This window comes from Salmo salar, chromosome 20 (genome assembly GCF_965601325.2).
Source record: "Salmo salar chromosome 20, fSalSal1, whole genome shotgun sequence".
In the NCBI taxonomy this organism is placed as follows: domain Eukaryota; kingdom Metazoa; phylum Chordata; class Actinopteri; order Salmoniformes; family Salmonidae; genus Salmo; species Salmo salar.
The window spans coordinates 12,631,403-12,657,602 of NC_138310.1; the positions used below are offsets into that span (position 1 = coordinate 12,631,403).

The 26,200-nt window shown below is 42.8% G+C and overlaps 1 protein-coding gene across 1 annotated transcript in view; it reads left to right on the forward strand.

The window, feature by feature from the left end:
• The window catches only part of LOC106580129 (fibrinogen C domain-containing protein 1), a 229,272-nt gene that overhangs the window by 103,826 nt on the left and 99,246 nt on the right, over positions 1-26,200 (forward strand). The window contains exons 3-4 of the mRNA XM_014160835.3: positions 13,706-13,865; positions 14,297-14,433. Of these exons, the coding sequence (XP_014016310.2) occupies positions 13,706-13,865; positions 14,297-14,433 (297 nt within the window). The remainder of the gene's footprint in view (positions 1-13,705; positions 13,866-14,296; positions 14,434-26,200) is intronic.

The window sequence follows — 26,200 nt, forward strand, 5'->3', positions numbered from 1 at the left end:
GCTCACCGTTCTCCTTCTCCTTTTGGCTTTTTGGCCCAGTCATTCCAAACCCACTGAGGTTTGAGTAAAAAAAATATTGTTATAATTAAACTAAATTAAATTACATTTGGGAAATTATTATTTTGGGTTAAAAAACACTCCAGGCCACTATTAAAGGTCTACAACTAGGTAGAAATTATGTCTACATTATAATAGGCCTATATCTTTTCAAATAACTTTGCTCAGCAAATTGCTTTTGATCAACAAATCGGTCCGGAAAATGAAATGCCGATGTCGCTCTTGAGATGAAATTATTGCCCACCCATGCTGTAGACTTACTCAAACATCCTCATTCTGCAGGGTGTCCACCCACTCCTCCTAGAATGGGTGAAATTGTGCTTTGGTGACAAATTTTCACTTCCTTATGTTATGAAATACATTTTACCAAGACAAAAGTGATTATTCATGTTCTGAATCATTCAGTGGGGTCTTTCTCTAACATATTATTAACATTATATTCAAAAAGTCAGATTACGTAACCTAATACATCCGATAATAAATTCGGAGCTATGTTGACACAGCAGTGCAGGTTTCTCATAACAACTTTTAAGGATTTTACATTTTGTCTTCGTCATCTTCAATATTGTTTCCACTGGTAGCAAAAAGCTAAATTAGCATGACACAAACTGGATTACGGTGCAATCGGAAGGTATTCAGACCGTTTCTCTTTTTCTACATTATGTTATGTTACAGCCTTATTCTAAAATGTATGAAATAATTTTTTTCCCTCATCAATCTACACCCAATTCCACATAATGCAAAAATCGAAAACAGGTTTTTATCAGAAATACCTTATTTACATAAGTATTCAGACCCTTTGCTATGAGACTCGAAATTGAGCTCAGGTGCATTTCTTTGCTTCTTAATGCGTTTGAGCCAATCAGTTGTCTTGTGACAAGGTAGAGTGGGTATACAGAGCATAGCCCTATTTGGTAAAAGACCAAGTCCGTATTATGGCAAGAACAGCTCAAATAAGCAAAGAGAAATGACAGTCCATCATTACTTTAACACATCAAGGTCAGTCAATGCAGAAAATGTCTGAGTGCAGCCGCAAAATCCATCAAGCGCTACGAGGACCGCCACAGGAAAGGAAGACCCAGAGTTATGTCTACTGCAGAGGATAAGTTCATCAGAATAAGAGACAAATCTCAACATTAACTGTTCAGAGGAGACTGTGTTAATCAGGCCTTCATGGTCGAATTGCTGCAAAGAACCCAAAAGTTTTTTTATTTAACTAGGCAAGTCAGTTAAGAACAAATTCTTATTTACAGTGACTGCCTACCCCAGCCAAACACTAACCCGGAAATCTGTCCTTTGATCTGATGAGTCCAAATTTGAGATTTTTGGTTCAAACCACAGTGTCTTTGTGAGATTTTACATTTACATTTCAGTCATTTTGCAGACACTCTTATCCATAGCAACTTTAAGTAGTGAATGCATACATTCAATTTCATGCATTTTGTTTTGTTGTACTGGCCCCCCGTGGGAATCGAACCCACAACCCTGGCGTTGCAAACACCATGCTCTTCCAACTGAGCCACAGGGAGTAGGTGTGAGATGCAGAGTGGTTCCCATCATGATGCATGGAGGAGGAGGTGTGATGGTGTTGGGGTGCTTTGCTCGTGACTCTGTCAGTGATTTATTTCGAATTCAAGGCACACTTTACCTGCATGGCTACCACAGAATTCTGCAGCGATACATCATCCCATCTGGTTTGCGCTTAGTGGGACTATCATTTGTTTTTCAACAGGACAATGACCCAACACACCTCCAGACTGTGTAAGGGCTATTTGACCAAAAAGGAGAGTGATGGAGTGCTGCATCAGATGACTTGGCCTCCACAATCACCCGACCTCAACCCATTTGAGATGATTTGGACCACAGAGTGAAGAAAAAGCAGCCAACAAGTGCTCAGCATATGTGGGAACTCCTTCAAGACTGTTGGAAAAGCATTCCAGGTGAAGCTGGTTGAGAGAATGCCAAATGTGTGCAAAGCTGTCATCATGGCAAAGGGTGGCTACTTTGAAGAATATAAAATACATTGATTTGTTTTATACTTTCTTGGTTACTATATGATTCCATATGTGTTCTTTCATAGTTTTTATGTCTTCACTATTATTCTACAATATAGAAAATTGTACAAAATAAAGAAAAACCCTTGAATGAATAGCTGTGTCCAAACTTTTGACAGGTACTGTAGGTCCACTCTGTGTTAATTTAAGACTTTTGTAGTGTTAATAGTGAAACACTCTTGAGTGTTAAGATATGACTTCAGGTTTTTTTCAAATGACTCATGGAAGTGTTTTTTCAACACTCATCCAGTGTTTATAGAGGGCCACACAGTGTTAATTTAACACTTTGGTAGAGTTCTTATTGAAACACTTGGAGTGTTACAATATAACACCTCGGACGTTGTTCAAATGACCCATGGGAGTGTTTTTTTCAACACCCTCAGAATTGAGCAGCAACACCTTACAATGTTGAGGATCAACTCTAGAGAATGCATCCTGGAGCTGAATTGACACCAGAAAGTGCTAAATATTCACACTAGGAAATAACAATTTTGTCTGGTTCTCTCCCACTCATAAATCAAACCTGCAAGTTGTAGGTGACTTAAACAGGAGCAATAAATGATTCCTTACAAGAGTAGTGACTCTGCTTTGTTTAATTTATTTAGGCCAAAGTGAAAACAGTGCATCACAGGCCTATTAAAATGTTAAAGGTGCATCACCGGCGCATCACAGTGATAACGGTGCATCACAGGCACATTAAAATGAAAACAGTGCATCACAGGCGCATCAGAATGAAAACAGTGCATCACATATAGTGCATGTACCGAGGTGCCCATCACTGTGAAAACAGTGCATCACACCCGCATTAAAATGAAAATGGTGCATCACAGTGCAGCCAAATTAAATCAGTGCATCACAGGCACATAAGAATGAAATCAGTGCATCACAGGTGCCTCAGTACATGTACTATATGAGAACAAGAGTATTTGCAGAGTTCCTATTTAACACAAGTGGAAGTCCTCCTTAAGACTAGGCTATGCAATTTTCTTGACATAGTTGCCAATAATCTATTACTCAAATCAAATTGTATTAGTCACATTTGCCGAATACAAAAGATGTAGACCTTACAGTGAAATGCTTACTTACAAGCCCCTAACCAACAGTGCAGTTTAAAAAAATACGGATAAGAGATAAAAGTAACAAGTAACTAAAGAGGAGCAGTAAAAAAACAATAATATATACAGGGGGGTGCCAGTACAGAATCAATGTGCGGGGGCACCGGTTAGTTGAGGTAGTATGTACATGTAGGTAGAGTTAATTAAAGTGACTATGCATTGAAGACAACAGAGAGTGGCAGTGGTGAGGGGAGGGGGGGGGGGATGTGAATAGTCTGGGTAGCCATTTGACTAGATTCAGGAGTCTTATGGCTTGGGGGTAGAAGCTGTTTAGAAGCCTCTTGGACCTAAACTCGGCTTTCCGGTACCGCTGTCGTGTGGTAGCAGAGAGAACAGTCTATGACTAGGGTAGCTGGAGTCTTTTTAGGGCCTTCCTCTGACACCACCTGGTATAGAGGTCCTGGATGGCAGGAAGCTTGGCCCCAGTGATGTACTGGGCCGTTCACACTACCCTCTGTAGTGCCTTGTGGTCAAAGGCCGAGCAGTTGCCATACCAGGCAGTGATGCAACCAGTCAGCATGCTCTCGATGGTGCAGCTGTAGAACCTTTTGAGGATCTGAGGACCCATGCCAAATCTTTTTAGTCTCCTGAGGGGGAATAGGTTTTGTCGTGCCCGCTTCACGACTGTCATGGTGTGCTTGGACCATGTTAGTTTTTTGGTGATGTGGACACCAAGGAACTTGAAGCTCTCAACCTGCTCCACTGCAGCCCCGTCGATGAGAATGTGGGCGTGCTCGGTCCTCTTTTTCCTGTAGTCCACAATCATCTCTTTTGTCTTGATCACATTGAGGGAGAGGTTGTGGTCCTGGCACCACACGGCCAGGTCTCTGACCTCCTCCCTATAGGCTATCTCGATGTTGTCAGTGATCTACCATTGTTGTGTCATCGTCAAATTTAATGATGGCGTTGGAGTCGTGCCTGGCCGTGCAGTCATGAGTGAACAGGGAGTACAGGAGGGGGCTGAGCACGCACCCCTGAGGGGCACCTGTGTTGAGGATTAGGGTGGCAGATGTGTTGTTACCTACCCTTACCACCTGGGGCGGCCCGTCAGGAAGTCCAGGATCCAGTTGCAGAAGGAGGTGTTTCTATTCCCAGGGTCCTGAGTTTATTGATGAGCTTTGAGGGCACTGTGGTGTTGAACGCTGAACTGTAGTCAATGAATAGCATTCTCACATAGGTGTTCCTTCTGTCCAGGTGGGAAAGGGCAGTGTGGAGTGCATTAGAGACTGCATCATCTGTGGATCTGTTGGGGTGGTATGGAAATTGGAGTTGGTCTAAGGTTTCTGGGATGATGTGAGCCATGACCAGCCTTTCAAAGCACTTCATGGCTACAGACGTGAGTGCTATGGGTCAGTAGTAATTTAGGCAAGTTACTTTATACATGTTGGTCAGAGCTCGCTTGCAGTACACGTCCTGGTAATCCGTCTGGACCTGCGGCCTTGTGAATGTTGACCTGTCTAAAGATCTTACTCACATCGGCTGCGGAGAGCGTGATCACACAGTCATCCGGTACAGCTGCATGCATGTTTCAGTGTTATTTGCCTCGAAGCGAGCATAGAAGTAGTTTCGCTTGTCCGGGAGGTTCGTGTCACTTGACAGCTCTTGGCTGTGCTTCCCTTCGTAGTCTGTAATGGTTTGCAGGTCCTGCCACATCCGACGAGTGTCAGAGCCAGTGTAGTGCGTCTCAATCTTAGTCCTGTATTGATGCTTTGCCTGTTTGATGGTTCGTCGGAGGGCATAGTGGGATTTCTTATAAGCTTCCGGGTTGGAGTCCCGCTCCTTGAAAGCGGCAGCTCCAGCCTTTAGCTCAGTGTGGATATCCCCTGTAATCCATGGTTTCTGGTTGGGATATGTACGTACGGTCACTGTGGAGAGGACTTCATAGATGCACTTATTGATGAAGCCAATGACTGATGTGGTGTACTCCTCAATGCCATCGGACGAATCCCGGAACATATTACAGTCTGTGCTAGCAGAACAGTCCTGTAGCTTAGCATTTGCTTCCTCTGACCACTTTTTTATTGATCTAGTCACTGGTGTTTCCAGCTTTAAATTTTGCTTGTAGGCATGAATCAGATTTGCCAAATGGAGGGCGAAGGAGAGCTTTGTATGCATCTCTGTGTGTGGAGTATAGGTGGTCCAGAGTTCTTTTCCACCTCGTTGCTCATTTAACATGTTGTCACGTCCTGACCAGTGAAAGAGGTCATTTGCCATAGTACTATGGTCAGGGCGTTGCAGGGGGGTTTGTTTTGTATGTATTTTGGGTTTTCTGTTTCTATGTGGGTTTTTCTAGTATTCTATTTCTATGTTTTGTTTTCCATGTTATGGCCGGGTATGGTTTCCAATCAGAGCCAGGTGTCTTTCGTTGTCTCTGATTGGAAGCCATACTTAGGCAGCCTGTTTTCCTTTGGGGTTTGTGGGTAGTTGGTTTCCGTTTAGTCTTGTGTACCTGATGGGACTTTTTATGGATAGGGGGCAGTATTTTCACGGCCGGATAAAAAACGTACCCGATTTAATCTGATTATTACTCCTGCCCAGAAACTAGAATATCCATATAATTATTAGCTTTGGATAGAAAACACTCCAAAGTTTCTAAAACTGTTTGAATGGTGTCTGTGAGTATAACAGAACTCATTTGGCAGGCCAAAACCTGAGAAGATTCCAAACAGGAAGCGCCCTCTCTGACCATTTCTTGGCCTTCTTTGTTATCTCTATCCAAAACAGGGGATCTCTGCTGTAACGTGACATTTTCTAACACTCCCATAGGCTCTCAGAAGGCGCCAGAACGTTGAATGATGACTTTGCAGGCCATGGCTGAAAAACAGTAGCGCATTTGGTAAGTGGTCGATCTGAGACTGGCGCGCGTGTGCACGAGAAGAGTCCATGTTTACATTTTCAGTCTTTGAACGAAAACAACGACTCCCGGTCGGAATATTATCGCTTTTTTACGAGAAAAATCGCATAAAAATTGATTTTAAACAGCGTTTGACATGCTTCGAAGTACGGTAATGGAATATTTTGCTTTTTTTTTGTCACGAAACGCGCCGGGCGCGTCACCCTTCGTTACCCTTCGGATAGTGTCTTGAACGCACAACAAAATGCCGCTATTTGGATATAACTATGGATTATTTGGAACCAAACCAACATTTGTTATTGAAGTAGAAGTCCTGGGAGTGCATTCTGACGAAGAACAGCAAAGGTAATCCAATTTTTCTTATAGTAAATCTGAGTTTGGTGAGTACCAAACTTGGTGGGTGTCAAAATTGCTAGCCCGTGATGGCGAGCTATCTACTCAGAATATTGCAAAATGTGCTTTCACCGAAAAGCTATTTTAAAATCTGACACCGCGATTGCATAAAGGAGTTCTGTATCTATAATTCTTAAAATAATTGTTATGTTTTTTGTGAACGTTTATCGTGAGTAATTTAGTAAATTCACCGGAAGTGTTCGGTGGGAATGCTAGTTCTGAACGTCACATGCTAATGTAAAAAGCTGGTTTTTGATATAAATATGAACTTGATTGAACTTGATTGAACAAAACATGCATGTATTGTATAACATAATGTCCTAGGAGTGTCATCTGATGAAGATCATCAAAGGTTAGTGCTGCATTTAGCTGTGGTTTTGTTTTTTGTGACATTATATGCTAGCTTGAAAAATGGGTGTCAAAGAAAAAGAATGAGCACTTTACACGCTGCGCCTTGGTCTCCTTTCCACGACCCCTGTGACAGAACTACCCACCACCAACGGACCAATCAGCGTGCATTCTCGAGGAGGAAGAGCAGGACCAAGCAGTATGGGTCAGAGGAGTGGACCTGGGAGGAGATCTTAGATGGGGCAGGACCCTGGACAAGCCCTGGGAGTATCGCCGTCCGCAGTGGGAGATAGAGGCAGTGAAGGCGGAACGACGATACTGGGAGGAACGGCTAGGCCAAGAGGCAGCGGTAAAAAAAATGTTTTCGGGGGGCACACGGGTAGATTGGCGAAGGCGAGGTTAAGACCAGAGCCAACTCCCCGTGCTTACCGTGGGGAGCGAGTGACGGTAGAAGCACCGTGTTATGCGGTGGTGCACACGGTGTCGCCCATGCGCACTCACAGCCCGGTGCGCTCGGTGCAAGCTCCTCACCGTTGCCGAGCTGGAGTTGGCCGGCAGCCAGGGAGAAGTGCACTGGTTCAACATATCTGGTCTCCAGTGCGTGTCTTCGTCACAGGTTATCCTGCACCTGCTCTACGCACGGTACCCCCCATTCACCAGCACAGCCCAGTTTGTCCTGTACCAGCGCTCCACCCTTGCCGGGCTATAATCAACATCGAGCCAGGACGGGTTGTGCCAGCCCTAAGCGCCAGACATCCAGTGCGCCTCCAAGGCCCAGTGTACCCTGTGCCTGCTCTGCGCACTCTCCCTCCAGTGCGCCACCATAGCCCAGTATGTCCTGTGCCTGCTTCTCGCACTCTTCCTCCAGTACGCCTCCATAGCCCAGTACGACCGGTGCCTGCTTTGAGCACGCGGTCCTCAGTGCGTCTCCCCAGTCTGGTGAGACTGGTTCCAGCTCCCAGTAGGAAGCCTCCAGTGATGATGCCAGGACAGCGGAGTCAATCACCACCTTCCGGAGACACCTGAAACCCCACCTCTTTAAGGAATACCTAGGATAGGATAAAGTAGTCCTTCTAACCCCCCCCCCCCCCCTTAAAAGATTTAGATGCACTATTGTAAAGTGGTTGTTCCACTGGATATCATAAGGTGAATGCACCAATTTGTAAGTCGCTCTGGATAAGAGCGTCTGCTAAATGACTTAAATGTAAATGTAAATGATCAATGGTCCGAAGCCTCCAGCAATAATCCATGGCACGAAGCCTCCAGTGATGATCCATGGCCCGGAGCCTGTAGGGATGATCCATGGCACGAAGCCTCCAGTGATAATCCATGGCCCGGAGCCTCCAGTGATGATCCATGGCGCGGAGCCTCCAGTGATGATCCATGGCACGGAGCCTGCAGCGAAGGTCCCCAGCCCGGAACCTACAGAGACGCTCTCCAGTCCGGAGCCTCCAGTGATGATCCATGGCACAAAGCCTCCAGTGATGATCCATGGCGCTGAACCAGTAGTGATGATCCATGGCACGGAGCCTGCAGCGAAGGTCCCCAGCCCGGAGCCTCCGGCAACGCTCCTCAGCCCGGAGCCTCCGGCGACGTCCCTCGGCCCGGGGCCTCCGGCGACGCCCCTCAGCCCGGAGCCTTCCGCGGCAGTCTGCAGCCCGGAGCCTTCCGCGGCGGTCTGCAGCCCAGAGCCTTCAGCGGCGGCCTGCAGCCCAGAGCCTTCAGCGGCGGCCTACAGCCCAGAGCCTTCAGCGGCGGCCTGCAGCCCAGAGCCTCCAGCGGCAACCTGCAGCCCAGATCCTCCAGCGGCGGTCTGCAGCACAGAGCTTCCGGTAAGGATCTACAGTCCGATTCCTCCAATAATGATCCACAGGCCAGGGTTACAGAAGTGGAGGGATCTGCGGGCGGAACGGGGGTTACACCCTGATCCGGAGCCACGTCCATTGCTAGAGGATCGGAGGCAGAGGAAGGGTCTGGGTGTAGCGCATGAGCCACCATAGACGTTTATCACCCTCCCTTCCCTCCCTTTCTGTTTGGGGTTGGGGGGGGGGGTACTGTCATGTCCTGACCAGTGAAAGAGGTCATTTACCATAGTAGTATGGTCAGGGCGTGGCAGGGGGGTTTGATTTGTATGTATTTGGGGTTTTTCTAGTATTCTATTTCTATGTTTTGTTTTCCATGTTTTGGCCGGGTATGGTTTCCAATCAGAGGCAGGTGTCTTTCGTTGTCTCTGATTGGAAGCCATACTTAGGCAGCCTGTTTCCCTTTGGGGTTTGTGGGTAGTTGGTTTCCGTTTAGTCTTGTGTACCTGACGGGACTGTTATCGGTCGTTTATTACGTCCCACCTACGTAACAGCCAGTGGAATCCTGTGGCGCGTTATTCAAATACCTTAGAAATGCTATTACTTCAATTTCTCAAACAAATGACTATTTTACACCATTTTAACCTCTATGGGCTAGGCGGGACGAATTCGTCCCACCTACTTAACAGCCAGTTGAAGCCTGTGGCGCGATTTTCAAATACCTTAAAAATCCTATTACTTCAATTTCTCAAACATATGACTATTTTACAGCTATTTAAAGACAAGACTCTCGTTAATCTAACCACACTGTCCGATTTCAAAAAGGCTTTACAACGAAAGCAAAACATTAGATTATGTCAGCAGAGTACCAAGCCAGAAATAATCAGACACCCATTTTTCAAGCTAGCATATAATGTCACAAAAACCCAGGAGACAGCTAAATGCAGCACTAACCTTTGATGATCTTCATCAGATGACACACCTAGGACATTATGTTATACAATACATGCATGCTTTGTTAAATCAAGTTCATATTTATATCAAAAAACAGCTTTTTACATTAGCATGTGACGTTCAGAACTAGCATACCCCCCGCAAACTTCCGGCGAATTTACTAAATTACTCTAGATAAACGTTAACAAAAAGCATAACAATTATTTTAAGAATTATAGATACATTACTCCTCTATGCACTCGATATGTCCGATTTTAAAATAGCTTTTCGGTGAAAGCACATTTTGCAATATTCTAAGTACATAGCCCGGCATCACAGGGCTAGCTATTTAGACACCCAGCAGGTTTAGCACTCACCAATATCAGATTTACTATAAGAAAAATGGTCTTACCTTTCCTGTTCTTCGTCAGAATGCACTCCCAGGACTTCTACTTCAATAACAAATGTAGGTTTGGTCCAAAATAATCCATAGTTATGTTCCAACAGCGACGTTTTGTTCGTGCGTCCCAGACACTATCCCAATGGTAAATAAAGGTCGTGCGCACGGCGCATTTCGTGACAAAAGATTTCTAAATATTCCATTACCGTACTTCGAAGCATGTCAAACGCTGTTTAAAATCTATTTTTATGCGATTTTTCTCGTAAAATAGCGATAATATTCCAACCGGGAGACGTTGTATCCGTTCAAACATTAAAATAAGAAAATAGAGTCTTCACATGCATGCGCGCGCCAGTGTCATTGTTCTCAGAAGGACCACTCTCCAAAAGCTCTACTGTTTTTCGCCAAGAGACTGCAGAGTTATCATTCCACATTCTGGCGCCTTCTGAGAGCATATGGGAGCCTTAGAAAATGTCACGTTAGAGCAGAGATCCTGCATTTTCGATAAAGAGGCTACAGAAGGCCAAGAACATGGTCAGACAGGGCACTTCCCATATAGAATCTTCTCAGGTTTTGGCCTGCCATATGAGTTCTGTTATACTCACAGACACCATTCAAACAGTTTTAGAAACTTTAGGGTGTTTTCTATCCAAATCTACTAATTATATGCATTTTCTAGTTTCTGGGCAGGAGTAATAACCAGATTAAATTGGGTACGTTTTTTATCCGCTACAAGACCATGGTGCTTGCCTACGGAGCTGTGAGGGGAACGGCACCTCCGTACCTTCAGGCTCTGATCAGGCCCTACACCCAAACAAGGGCACTCCGTTCATCCACCTCTGGCCTGCTCGCCTCCCTACCTCTGAGGAAGCACAGTTCCCGCTCAGCCCAGTCAAAACTGTTCGCTGCTCTGGCACCCCAATGGTGGAACAAGCTCCCTCACGACGCCAGGACAGCGGAGTCAATCACCACCTTCCGGAGACACCTGAAACCCCACCTCTTCAAGGAATACCTGGGATAGGATAAAGTAATCCTTCTAACCCCCCCCTTAAAAGATTTAGATGCACTATTGTAAAGTGGTTGTTCCACTGGATATTATAGGTGAATGCACCAATTTGTAAGTCGCTCTGGATAAGAGCGTCTGCTAAATGACTAAAATGTAAAATGTAAAAAAAATGTAAGTAGAAGTCCTGGGAGTGCATTCTGACGAAGAACAGCAAAGGTAATCAAATTTTTCTTATAGTAAATCTGAGTTTGGTGAGTACCAAACTTGGTGGGTGTCAAAATAGCTAGCCCGTGATGGCGAGCTATCTACTCAGAATATTGCAAAATGTGCTTTCACCGAAAAGCTATTTTAAAATCTGACACCGCGATTGCATAAAGGAGTTCTGTATCTATAATTCTTAACCTCTTACATCTAAAAAAAAATAAAAAATAAGGACTTCCTGCTACCGCTGACACAACTACCTCTTCCCCTACTGTATTTGTTTATTTTGCTCCTTTGCACCCCATTATTTCTACTTTGCACTTTCTTCCACTGCAAATCTACCATTCCAGTGTTTTACTTGCTATATTGTATTTACTTTGCCACCATGGCCTTTTTTGCCTCTACCGCCCTTATCTCACCTTATTTGCTCACATTGTATATAGACTTATATTTCTACTGTATTATTGACTGTATGTTTGTTTTACTCCACGTGTAACTCTGTGTTGTTTGTATGTGTCGAACTGCTTTGCTTTATCTTGGCCAGGTCGCAATTGTAAATGAGAACTTGTTCTCAACTTGCCTACCTGGTTAAATAAAGGTGAAATAAATATGGCTGGGACAATGCTGGGGGAAAAGGCAAAAAAAACTTTACAGATAATGCATTTATCAAACAACACCGTTTCACGACGCATCAGTGACATGGCAGGAGATGGTTTGAAACAATTACTGTTTCGCATACAAGCCAGTGAATTCTATGCGTGACAGCTGGATGAGTCAACAGACGTTGCAGGCCTGGCACAGCTCCTGGTATATATCCGTTACGTTTATGAGGGGTCAATTAAGGAAGACATCTTCTTCTGCAAACCACTGGAACAGGACAACAGGAGAGGATTTAAAAATAAATACTGGACAGCTTTGTGACATCAAATGGACTTTGGTGGTCAAGATGTGTTGGGTACACTGCAGCATCCCCCGAGAGGCTCTTGCTGCCAAGGGAATGCCTGATAGCTTGAAAGACGTTTTGGACACTACAGTGAAAATGGTTCATTTTGTTAAAGCAAAGGCAGCGACCATGTACAGTAACGCTTTTACAACATATAGAAGTGTGCTGGTTATCAAGGGGCAAAGTATTGACACATTTATTTGAATTGAGAGACGAGCTTAAAGTTCTCTTTACTAACCATAGTTTTCACTTGTCTGACCACTTGCATGATGACGAGTTCCTCACACGACTGGCCTATCTGGGTGATGTTTTTTCTCGCCTGAATGATCTGAATCTAGGATTACAGGGACTCTCCGCAACTATATTCAGTGTGCAGGACAAAATTGAGGCTTATGGTTTTTGCGTGCAAATGAACTCAAGCTCAACTCAAATGAACTCAATGTCAAATGTGATATAGCAAATCACCTGAGTGAGTTGGGTGCGCAATTACACAGGTCTTTCCTGAAACGGATGACACAAACAACTGGATTTGTTATCCCTTTCATGCCCTGCCTCCAGTCCATTTACCGATATCTGAACAAGAGAGCATCATCAAAATTGCAACAAGCGGTCCTTTAAAAATGTAATTTAATTAGCTACTGCCAGATTTCTGGATTGGGCTGCGCTCAGAACATCCTGCCTTGGCAAATCGTACCGTTAAGACACCACGTACCTATGTGAGAGGTGATTCTCGGCCCTCATTAGCATGAAAACTAAATACAGGTACAGACTGTGTGTGGAAAATGATTTAAGACTGAGATTCTCTCCAATACAAGCCAACATTGCAGAGTTATGTGCATCCGTTCAAGCACACCATTCTCATTAACCTGCGGTGAGTTATTCACAATTTTCAATGAACAAATGAGGTTTTATATGTAAGATGGCTAAATAAAGAGCAAAATTATTGATTATTATTATTATTTGTGACCTGGTCCTATAACAGTTCTTTGTCACTTGAGCCGGGTTCTGACAAAAACTCACACTCATTCTTATGTTTAATAAATGTATAGTAGAGTGTGTGTTTGTGGCAGGCTTACAATTATGGCAAAAAAAAACAATATTTGAGAGTGTGCTGACCCTGGTGCTAGAGGGGTTACGCAGCTGGAGGTTGAATGTTTGAAGGGGTACGGGATTATAAGAAGTTTAGGAACGACTGGTGTAGGGTTTACTGTTAATGCCATGTCTACCGAGGGAAACGTAATCACATGGCCTCGTGTGTTTAGAGTCAGAGAGCCTGCAGTGGTATCGCATGATCCCTGATGTCTAATATTTGAGAGAATGGGAGGTGTCTGCATGCCCTCTTCAACTGGAGATTATTTTAGTCAAAGGAAATCCTTTAGAAAAACGAATTTCATGTGTCAGGTACATACTGTACAAGTACTCCTATCTATGCATTACATCCAAATACATTGTTCAAAACAGTTACTGTTAGGACATTTCATCCTAGCTCTGTCAGTAATTTCTCCAGCCCCATCCGGCAGCTTCATAGCAGGTTGCTGTTTAGTTGTTTTTCCAACTACAGAGTGGCCTTCAATGGGCTGTTTGTGTGTTTGTTTCCAGCTGCTGTCCGAGAGCCAGATCAACATGGTGAAGGTGGTGAACTCCGTGAGTGATACACTCAACTCCATGCAGAAGGAGACGGGGAACCTGAAGAGCAAGCTGAAGGCAGACCTCCAGAGAGCACCTGTCCGTAGTACTCGGCCCAAAGGCTGCTCCAATGGTAGGCCTATGGATAGTGGCTGGTGGAAGGAGAAATAGTAAATTAGTGCATGGACATCTCTTAACTACCCCATGTCAGCTGTCGGACAATTGTTGATCCCTTGAGCTGCAGTGAACCATATCTTAGATGTATTTTATGTCTGACATGGCTATTGTTCACAATTGCACTAGAGGAAAAAAAAGCATAGCTTCATATTGAAATAGGTTTAAACTGTTTGCATACTCTGACATCCCAAGTCATTTTTGTACAAACATGGCGTTTCTGTAAGGTACAGACAGGATTTTGACAGGGTGTAGTGAAGCTGTCTAGGTTGATTCAGAGATAGGACAGATTATTAAGAGAAGAAATTGATGGAGCTCGCTGGTTTAATTGAATAATTTCTATGAGAAATTCTAGGATTTAAAAGTTAATCAAGTTTCTGATCTCACTAGGCTCTAGACCTCGGGACTGCAGTGATATCTTCACCAGTGGCCAGCGGGAGGATGGGATCTACTCTGTCTTTCCCACACACTACCCTGCTGGGTTCCAGGTCTTCTGTGACATGACAACGGATGGAGGAGGATGGACGGTGAGTGTCTCTTCTGTGTGTCAACCTGTGTCACGCCCTGCTGTGTAGGAGAAACAATCATGTTTAGGTATGATACCAGTACTTGACAACCAATGTACTATATACAGTACATCCACAAAACATATGGACAGACAGACAGATGCATGCATCAAACCAATGTTTGTTTCTTTTTAATTTAATCACAGAGCAGTTAAAAGCATGGCCTTTTACTCACTCACTCATTCATCAAACACATAGGAGCTTCAATAGCACACTATCAGAAAAGTTCTAAGTCTAACTTTCAGGGTATGTTTGGAGAAATGAATTTGTGTTACTTTTCACATCACTATTCCTAAAGTGTCCTCCAATACTTCATTGCTAAAAAAGCCAATTATTCTGAGCATGAGGGATCACTTAAAAGTACCTCTTTCTCTTTTTTTCATAAGAATCACAATGTGTTTCAAATACAAAGCCCATTAACTTTTCAAGTGCCTAGAAGGTAATATCCTGCGGCTTTTTAGCTTTCCTTCCTCTCTAGCATTTCATGTTCTTTTAGACTGTTGTGTAGACAGAGCATTGTTAGTCTTGCTTTATTTAGAAAGCATTGAACTGATAGTGGAATAGGTAGAGTGGGAGGGCAGCAAAGCAACTGGCACAATGAAGATTAGAACCTCAGCTGGCCATGTTTTGTCTGGAGGCAGCAGTGTTGATCACTAGACCAACCTCAAGCACAGACCATTATACTTTACCTCATGTCATGCTGTCATATCTAAACAAAAATCCTGCATGAGGATTTATTTATTTATGTTTTAGGGGGTAGATCAGCTTTAATATTGCAGAGAGATTGTGGCTTCCATCAATGTAATTGTCTGCATCATTTCCAATCCCCCATATATTTTTGGGCTAAGTAAATACAATACCGTTCAAAAGTTTAGGGTCACTTAGAAATGTCTTTGTTTAAGAAAGAAACATTTATTTTTTTGGTCGATTAAAGTAACATCAAATTGATCAGAAATACAGTGTTTTCTAATGATCAATTATCCATTTAAAATTATAAACTTGGATAGGCTAACACAATGTGCCATTGGAACACAGGAGTGATGGTTGCTGATAATGGGCCTCTGTACGCCTATGTAGATATTCCATTAAAAAAAAACAATTCCAGCTACAATAGACATTTACAACATTAACGATGTCTACACTGTATTTCCGGTCAATTTGATGTTATTTTAATGGACAAAAAATGTGCTTTTCTTTCAAAAACAAGGAAATTTCTAAGCAACCCCAAACTTTTGAACGGTAGTATATATACACAGTACCAGTCAAAACTTTGGACACACCTATTCATTCAAAGGTTTTTATGAATTTTTACTATTTTCTACATTGTAGAGTAATAGTGAATACATCAAAACTATGAAATAACACATATGGAATCATGTAGTAACCAAAAAAGTGTTAAACGAATCAAAATATATTTTATATTTGAGATTCTTCAAAGTAGCCACCCTTTGCCTTGATGACAGCTCTGCATACTCTTTGCATTCTCTCAACCAGCTTCATAAGATAGTCACCTGGAATGCATTACAGGTGTGCCTTGTTAAAAGTTAATTTGTGGAAATTCTTTCCTTCTTAATGCATTTGAGCCAATCAGTTGTGTTGTGACAAGGTAGGGGTGGTATACAGAAGATAGCCCTATTTGGTAAAAGACCAAGTCCATATTATGGCAAGAACAGCTCAAATAAGCAAAGAGAAACAACAGTCCATTATTACTTTAAGACATGAAGGTCTGAAAGTTTCTTCAAATAGAGTCAAAAATCCATCAAGCGCTATAATGAAACTGGCTCTCATGGGGACTTTCACAAGAAAGGAAGACCCAGAGTGACCACTGCTGCAGAGGCTGCAGAGGATAAGTTCATTAGATTTACCAGCCTCAGAAATTGCAGGCCAAATAAATGCTTCACAGAGTGCAAGTAACAGACACATCTCAACATCAACTGTTCAGAGGAGACAGCGTGAATCAGGCCTTCATGGTCAAATTGCTGCAAAGAAACCACTACCAAAGGTCACCAATAATAAGAAGAGACTTGCTTGGGCCAAGAAACACGAGAAATGGACACTAATATTTATCAATAAACTTCTCTAGTCTTATATGTTTTTGGGGGTTATTATCCAGCTTGATTGTTATTGCCCACATGTAAATAGATCAGTGTAGGGTTACTATTTAGTCAGTTTTAGAGATATTGAATATTGAGATTTCTCATGAGGCATTCTGCACCACCATCTTTAGTCCGTCATATTAGCATTATTTGTCGATGCTCACCAGTGGGACATCATTTGCCTTTAAAATGGCCACTCATATACTTTATCAGTAAAGTGGAAGCCCTATCCCATTTGTGGAGTTTGAATAAGTTCCATTTATTTCCTTGGCTGCAGTCACACTCAATGTCTGCAGAAACCCCCAGATGGCTTGTGCTGAGAGAAGCTGTGGTGAAATGGCCTTTTAAACTGAAAAGAGTGTGATATTCATAACTTCCACCATGCGGTTGGCAATAGCTGAGATAGTGACAGTGCAGCATTTCCTCTGTGACTTGTTGAGGTTTTCAGGGCTCTAGAGTCATCTGTCCTTAGCTTGGTGTCAGCTTGGTTTAACAGAGGAGTACTTGGAGACACATTCCCAGACCAAAGTCCAATGATCCAATGATTACCAAAATCTTAAAAGAGACAAATAGTACCCAGTGATTACAGACCAAGCTGCTTCCCACAGATGAGAGTATTAGTTTCTGATAATTCAGAGACATTTTTTACTTGACCACATCTCAGCAGTGGGCGATGGAAGGCAAAGAATGGAGCTTTTAATAGGAATTAATAGTCACAGCGACCTTATTCATCATTGCTGGCCTCCAGCAGTTTTCAGATGAGGATGCAGACTCCTTGTCTCTCTCTGCACAGCTGAAGATCTGGGAGCTCTGCTGTCCTGACATACAGGAGGGCTGCTGCTTCACACTCAGACATGCAGCGTCTCACTCTCTCCCTCACTCTCTCTCCGCTCTCTTTCTCTCTCTCTCTCTCTGTATAATCTTTTCTTCCATTTGGTTTACCATAGTATTTGCCTGATAGCCTTGTGTGAACAGCCAGGTCACCCATGATACAAGTCAGTATTCGACGTCCATCCATGTCTGACAACGTGGAAACCAGCCACTAGGGACAACAGTGAGCACCGTTACCTTCAAGTAGGTTTCTGTTTTGCTAAGGAACTGTGGATGGAAATAGCAGATGGACATAAGCATCAGCATCAGCCTGTGATACTCAAAGTTTGCAGGTTCAAGTCCAGCAATAAAACGTTTTTTGTTTTAAGCCTATCCCAAACCTTAACCATTACCTTAACCATGCGGAGTTAATGCCTAAACCTAACCCTGACTTTTAAAATTCATAGTTAACGCTTAAACTTAACCTTAACCACTTCTAAATTTGATGTTTGGCATACATGGATGAACAGCTAATTCTGATGTGAGACTGTGAGAGCTAATTGCGTGTGAAAGCCAGATAATATCATATTTTCACTCTGGTATAAATGATTCGGGAGACAGGCGCAGGAATGCTTAATAAGGTTTTTTATTAAGCCCAAATTACGGCGTGCCGTGTAAAGGCATGGGGACGAAGACCAAACAACATGTAACAAAACACAGGGTAGAAACCCAAAACAAAAGAGCGAGGAGTACCTCGAATGAATAACACACGCACACAATGATTAACACATGGGACGAGACCCGTAATCATCTGCGCAATCCACAAGGGCACGCAAGCCAAAACACACAGCACAGGTACTCACACGCACCAACGGACATTGTAACAATAATCCACCCCACCATGGTGAACAAAGGGCACATATATACACATACAATCAGTGGGATTAGGGGCCAGGTGTGCGCAATGAAAGTTCCAGAGGGATCCGTGAATATGACACATAATGGAATGCATGGATGCATGGATGAAGGTCTTTTCATTGTCAATGCAAAAGTGAACGAGACTAGCCAGAGTGAGTTGACAGATGTCACTCAGTTCACTCTGTTTTAAATTGAAATTTGTTCAGTAAAAAAAAAAAAAATACACTTAGACACGTAGATAGTTTTTTTTTCTCGTCCTTTTCTTTTAAAGAGCTCTGTCACAACGGACCAGTCAGTCATGTTGGCTTACCATCAGCTGTGGGGGTGAAGGAGAGGCCAATAAACTGACCGACTGATGGAAGCCCCATAACCAGGCCTTCTTTTAGATGAGATGCTGTGAAATACTGGGCATCTAACCTGATTGGGACAGTGTTTTAATTCTTAAATGTCTAAGACGTTGGGGAAGGGGGTTCTAAACATATGGAATTGTTTTAAAATGATCATACTATGGATCATTTAGCATTGAATAACACATTCATAAATGGCCAAAAAGACATTCAGATGCTACTGACATTTTCATGAGAAGACGATTTTTCCGGATGTTTCATGGTCTGACAAACACCGCTCTCGCTCTGCCACCTTTCACCGCAGATGCAGAAGTGCGACGTCAGCGGATGCAGTGGATTGAGACGCATCCAATGCAACAAAAATAGATATCTCTAGCTTAAACTGACGGATTTTGATGGGGATTTTTTTATTTGGTTACTTACATTGACCCGCCGGTACATTAATTGACTCTAGGGTGTTAATCTGGACTCCTCACGTTTTTCCACTCCCACTGTGATGACTGTAGCAGCTTGTCTTTGAAGGTTGCTCGAACCCTAGTGGCAGTAGAGAGGTTAACAATTCCAGATCTACCCTATTTACATTGGGAACGTAATTAGTGTGTTTTGACAACCTTGACATTCACTCTTCGCCCATTTCACTCTTGGGTCAGCTTCAATGTGACAGGGTTGCCTCTCCCCACTGGCGCCCAGCACTCAATAGACCGGTGGGTTATGACACTCTAGTGCACTGATGTGCCTATGAGGGAGTGTCTCAATCAGGACTCTTCATGCACTGGAGGAGAGAGGTCAAAGGTCAAGACCTCGGAGGCCCAGCATCCTGAAATATCTTACACAGAACAGGCTTTATTATTATCAAATTATAACCATCATCCGTAGTGGTGGTTGTAGTACTGTAGTGGTAGACAATAATGATAGTATGCCATTTGCTTTTATTCAGTTTGATATAGGCCAAGGCCCAGTTGCAGTTGTAAACGGCAGAGTTGTAGTAGTGCTAGTGCTTTTGATACAAAAATGCTTTTGATATGTTAGACTTTTTTTTTTCATTTTAAAGAGAATGTAAATGAAACCAGCCTCTCAGGGAGATGGTCTGACTGGGAACCAGTCATCCAGGAATCATTTTCTGTCTGTAATCAACTGGGGGGATTGCACCAGCACACAGGTCCTCACTGTCTCTGGAACGACAGAGCATGGGAATAAAATATAGCAATCCAGATTCAATTTGACCCTATAATGTTTGACACGTTCTTTTCTATTATAGCGTCTTTCCAAGCTGAGCCCCCGCAGTTCTGCAGTCCTCTCCACTTTTTCAATAATTGCTGTATTTTTCTGCCTCTCATAGCTTGGGACACGACGTTGGCGAGAAAGTGGTCTTATTTCTGATGGCAGACTTTAAAAGGTGATGAAAGATGAAGAAGTAACATTAATACCAGAGGGGCAACTCCGTGGCATATGTTCCCCCTTTTTCATTGCTGCGGTTTGAATTTTACATGACTACTAAAGGTCTAGAGAAACTAACGATTCTTGGAGTGGCTCTTTTAGATTCTGAAAAAAAGATGCTACCTTGAGATTAAAGTTGTTTTAAAACAACTGAACCCTGCATACTTAAAGGAAGTGGCTTAACCATTGATCCTGCAGAGAGTCATGATTTACCATGATTACAGATGGGTTGGAATTGTAATGCAGTTCTCAGTGAGGAAAGATATTAATAAAAAGCACATTTAATCCATATATGGTTCATATATGGTTCGTAGCAAAACTAGACATTTTTTCATTTTATTTTATTTGCTAGAAGGAAGAGAGTTAAAATGAAGGGTTTATTCATTATTCATCATGGTGCAAGAAGGTTTGCTGAAATATTTATCTTTGGAATCCAGTACAGCGAATTGAAGACATTTTCAGTAGTGCAGGAGTTTTGTTTTATTTTTCGAGGTTAGATGTATTTTTGATGAACATACTACTTTTTCAAGTGTCCTTGAATTCTTCAGTTCCTGAAGTGTCCATGTATATTAAAAAAACTTTGAATTACCGACCGGGGGACCCCCATTGATTTTGTTAGTCACTCTCACTCAGATACATGTATCATATTAAAAACTGCAAATATTTCCCTCCGCCCATGGCAAAATTTGTAGAATTGCATGAAATTAGTTATACAATTCAAAATCTTCTCTACTCTCTGGATTTTTACATTTTATTTCAGTGAATTTGCAACATTTATTCAGCACTATGGATTTTAAATTATGCAATAGCCCTTTTCACGCTGCATTGTTATTAGACCCTGGCTATCAATTAGCCCCAAGCTGAAACTGGCCACTAGGCTAGCTTATCCTGTGTTCACACAAGCATATGTTAACCCTGGGCTAAACTTTAGCCCTGGGATAGGATTCACACTTGTATTCCAAAGCCCTGGGATTAAAGACAAACACACATGCAACAAATATTCTATCTCTGCCACGCAACCAATTTTCGCAAATAAGGCATTTATTAACACATTACTTCCCTTTGCTTCTAGCCTAGCATTTTATTTCCAACAGTGATGGTTTGTATAAAGCTGATTTGTCTGCCTGTCCGACCTCGGAAACAATGTTTCACTATTGACATGCGATATCGCCCCTGCACAGCAAATACTGTGCACAGACGAGATATCAACTTTTTTGATCCAAACAAAATCATGCTACTATGACTACGGCTTATCCTGAATGAATTGTGAATAATGATGAGTGAGAACGTTATAGAGGCATCAATATCATACCTCCCAAAAATACAGACCTTGTCTGTTATTGTAATGGTGAGAGGTTAGCATGTCTTGGAGGTATGATATAATGCGTCTGAAACTTAACTCACTCATCATTATTCACGATTCATTAAGGACTATCCCTAATCATGGTAGCATCCACATTAATGTAGAAGTGTTTAGAAACATATTCTATTCTTATTTGCAATAAATTCTTATTTACTCCAAAATGACACACATTATTTACCATCCATTTCTATTGGGCATAAAATAATCTAAAACACAGCCACAAACAGCAAATGCATGCAACAAGTTTGTAGAGTCACAAGCTTGATGTAATTATTGCGTGTTACGAATATGGGACCAAATACTAAACTTTTTACTACTTTAATACACATAAGTGAATTTGTCCCAATACTTTTGGTCCCCTAAAATGAGGGGACTATGTACAAAAAGTGCTGTAGTTTCTAAACGGTTCACCGTTGGATGAAAATACCCTCAAATTAATCCTGATAGTTTGCATTTTAACCCCATAGTCATTGTATCCTTTAAAAGTGCTTGAGTACAGAGCCAAAACAACAATAACACTGTCACCGTCTCAGTACTTTTGGAGCTCACTGTAGATCCTATTAATTCTTAATGAGTTTGATCATTCGGCACGCCTGGAATTGGAAATCCAATGTAATTTTCATCCACAATATTTGAGCAGTAAATTTCCACAGTTCCTGTCTGAATTGGTTAAATATGATCTTAGCAGGCAATTGAACTTGTTACTGAGATGAGGATAAATGTAGGGGGTCTATGGGGGATGTGGAGGGGCAGTGGATCTGCACACACAGTATCTATAAGACAAAGTCAATTCGAATGTGATATAGATGAGTGAATTCTCCACCCTGGTGCACAGACTGCTGGTGCAATTCAAAGTGTATTATCTCTAGTAGCATGTTCTGAATTACTCCAGATGAGGCGAGATTGGCTTTGCAGACATTAGAGGGGTGAAGTGACAGTTGTTTGGAGAGTATTGTTGGATCAGTGTATTCGGAAAGTATTCAGATCCCTTGACTTTTTCCAAATTTTGTTAAGTTACAGCTTTATTCTAAAATGTATTACAATCATTGTTTTCCTCAACAATTTACACACAATACCCCATACAGAAAAAGCAAAAACAGGTTTTTATACATTGTTGGTAATTTATAAAAAATAAAAAACAGAAATACCTTATTTACATAAGTATTCAGACCCTTTGCTATCAAATCAAATCAAATGTATTCATGAAGCCCTTTTTACATCAGCAGATGTCACAAAGTGCTAAACAGAAACCCAGCCTAAAACCACAAACATCAAGCAATGCTGATGTAGAAGCACGGTGGCTAGGAAAAACTCCCTAGAAAGGCAGGAACCTAGGAAGAAACCTAGAGAGGAACCTGGCTCCGAGGGGTGGCCAGTCCTCTTCTGGCTGTGCCGGGTGGAGATTATAAGAGTACATGGCCATTAAGGCCAGAATGTTCTTCAAGATGTTCAAACGTTCATAGATGACCACCAGGGTCAAATAATAATCACAGTGGTTGTAGAGGGTGCAACAGGTCAGTACCTCAAGAGAAAATGTCAGTTAGCTTTTCATAGCCGAGCATTCAGAGGTCGAGACAGCAGGCGCGGTAGAGAGAGAGAGTCGAAAACAGCAGGTCCAGGACAGGGTAGCACGTCCGGTGAACAGGTCAGGGTTCCATAGCCGTGGTCAGAACAGTTGAAACTTGAGCAGCAACACGACCAGGTAGACTGGGGACAGCCAGGAGTCATCAGGCCTGGTAGTCCTGAGGCATGATTCTAGGGCTCAGGTCCTCCGGGAGGGGAGGGAGAGAGAAAGAATTAGAGGGAGCATAATTAAATTCACACAGGACACCAGATAAGACAGGAGAATTACACCAGATATAACAGACTGACCCTATCCCCCCGGCACATAGACTATTGCAGCATAGATACTGAAGGCTGAGACAGGGGTGGGTCAGGGGACACTGTGGCCCTGTCCGACAATAGCCCCGGACAGGGGCAACTTTGCCACTTTGCTGAAGCACAGCCACCACACCACTTGTATTCTATACTACTCCACTGACTGTTAAACAGCCATCTCCAGCACATCTTTCACTCATGCTGCTAAACATACCCCCGTAAAACTGACTATCCTACCGATCCTTGACTTTGGCGATGTCATTTACAAAATAGCCTCCAACACTCTACTCAGCAAATTGGATGTAGTCTATCACAGTGCCATCATGTTGCCACCAAAGCCCCATATACCACCCACCACTGCGACCTGTATGCTCTCGTTGGCTGGCCCTCGCTTCATATTCGTCACCAAACCCACTGGCTCTAGGTCATCTATAAGTTTTTGCTAGGTAAAGCCTGTGATAGACAATACTTTGTTGAAGCACCGTTGGTAGTGATTACAGCCTCAAGTCTTCTTGGGTATGATGCCACAAGCTTGGCACACCTACATTTGGGGAATTTCTCCCATTCTTCTCTGCAGATCCTCTCATGCTCTGTCAGGTTGGATAGGGAGCATTTCTGCACAGTTATTTTCAGGTCTCTCCAGAGATGGTCGATTGGGTTCAAGCCGGGGCTCTGGCTGAGCCACTCAAGGACGTTCAGAGACTTGTCACAAAGCAACTCCTGCATTGTCTTGGCTGTGTGCTTAGGGTCATTGTCCTGTTGGAAGGTGAACCTTGCCCCAGCCTGAGGTCCTGAGCACTCTGGAGCAGGTTTTTATAAAGGATCTCTCTGTACTTTGCTCCATTCATCTTTCCCTCGATCCTGACTAGTCTCCCAGTCAGTCACTGCCTCTGAAAAACATCTCCACAGCATGATGCTGGCACCACCATGCTTCACCGTAGGGATGGTGCCAGGCTTCCTCCAGACCTGACGCTTGGCATTCAGGCCAAAGCGTTCAATCTTGGTTTCATCAGACCAGAGAATCTTGTTTCTCATGGTCTGAGTCCTTTAGATGCCTTTTGGCAATCTCCAAGCAGGCTGTCATGTGCTTTCTACAGAGAAGTCTCTTCCATCTGGCCACTCTACCATAAAGGTCTGATTGGTGGAGTGCTGCAGAGATGGTTGTCCTTCTGGAAGGTATTGCCATCTCCACAGAGGAGCTTTAGAGCTCTGTCAGAGTGACCATCGGGTTCTTGGTCACCTCCATGACCAAGCCCTTCTCCCCCAATTGCTCAGTTTGGCCGGACGGCCGGCTCTAAGAAGAGTCTTGGGGGTTCCAAACTTCTTCCATTTAAGGATGATGGAGCCGACTGTGTTCTTGGGGACCTTCAATTCTGCAGACATTTTTTGGTACCCTTCCCCAGATCTGTGCCTCGACACAATCCTGTCTCAGAGCTTTACGGACAATTCCTTCCACCTCATGGCTTGGTTTTAGCTCTGACATGCACTGTCAACTGTGGGACTTTATATAGACAGATGTGTGCATTTCCAAACCATGTCCAATCAATAGAATTTACCACAGGTGGACTCCAATCAATTTGTAGAAACATATCAAGGATGACTTATGTAAATAAGGTGTTTCTGTTTATTATAATATAATTTCTAAAACCCTGTTTTCACTTTGTCATTATGGGATATCGTGTGTAGATTTATGGAGAAAATGTTTTATTTAATCCATTTTAGAATAAGGCTGTAACATACATTTTTGGGGAAAAAGTCAAAGGGTCTGAATACTTTCCGAATGCACTGTAAGTATATCAGTACCTTTGTTGGGTAGAATGGAAGACAGAAAAGGGTTGTGTTCTTTAGGGCATGCAATGGAAAATGTTTTAAAACATTTTCAAATGAAAATGTGCATTTCTTTTTGGAAAATTCCAAGTAGTACCACCCTTTTTTTTAGCCCTCTTCACTGTCATTTATTCAGTGTCACTCATTCCCTATTTCATCTAAAGCTTTTGCCACCTAAGCCGGATACATACTCCAAATGGATGTTGGCACATCATTTGAGTTGAGATTCAAAGCTCTTGAACAACTGTGATTATGTCAACACGAGTCAGACTTGAAAGAGATCCCGCTGTTGATTACACTACCATCAAACAGCCAATCAAAAGCTAAAGCTCTAAGTTTACCTCAATCGGCTTGTGACAGCCACCTCAGCCATGCTCCCTCTGTGTCCAACTAAAAAAACGGAACCCCTTACGGCTTATTGGAGCGTACTAAGTAGTTGATTAGTAATAAAAGAAGGATATCAAGGGCTTTATTGGCAAAGGTAAGTAGAGCAGTGCTTCACAGATCGCCATCATTGCATTTGGCTTGTTAGCATTGCTTTGACAGTATGGCTCCATAATCCAAAACACATTCAGTTAATAGTTTAATGCTTATCAGCAGGGCAAAGATGATTCTTTACTAGATTGAGACCTGTGCCAGAGGAGTCCTATTGTACACTTAAATGGATTTTGTAGGTAGGCCTCAGGCAGATCAGAGAATAATCTGCTATTTGCATCTTCAGACAATACTAGATTGTCTTTCTCATGTACAGTATAAAGACACAGCTCTTGAAATGATGTACTGTAGCTTTTAGGCATGGAATATTCTGTCTAGTTATGGGTACATATTCTTCATTCTCTATTGTATGTCTGGTGTTTGGGACACCGTGTAATCTAACATGGGCATTTCTATGTGGTCATAACTGATGTACCTTATGCTTACTTGTATTGATCAATTCTGTATAGAGCATTGTAAAGTATCTTTTGCAGTGTGATCTATTTGAGACAATATACAGTTGGAAGAAATGATGCACTCCAGCTCTGTGGCTTTGAAAGCTGGTGTCGGTCAGCCAG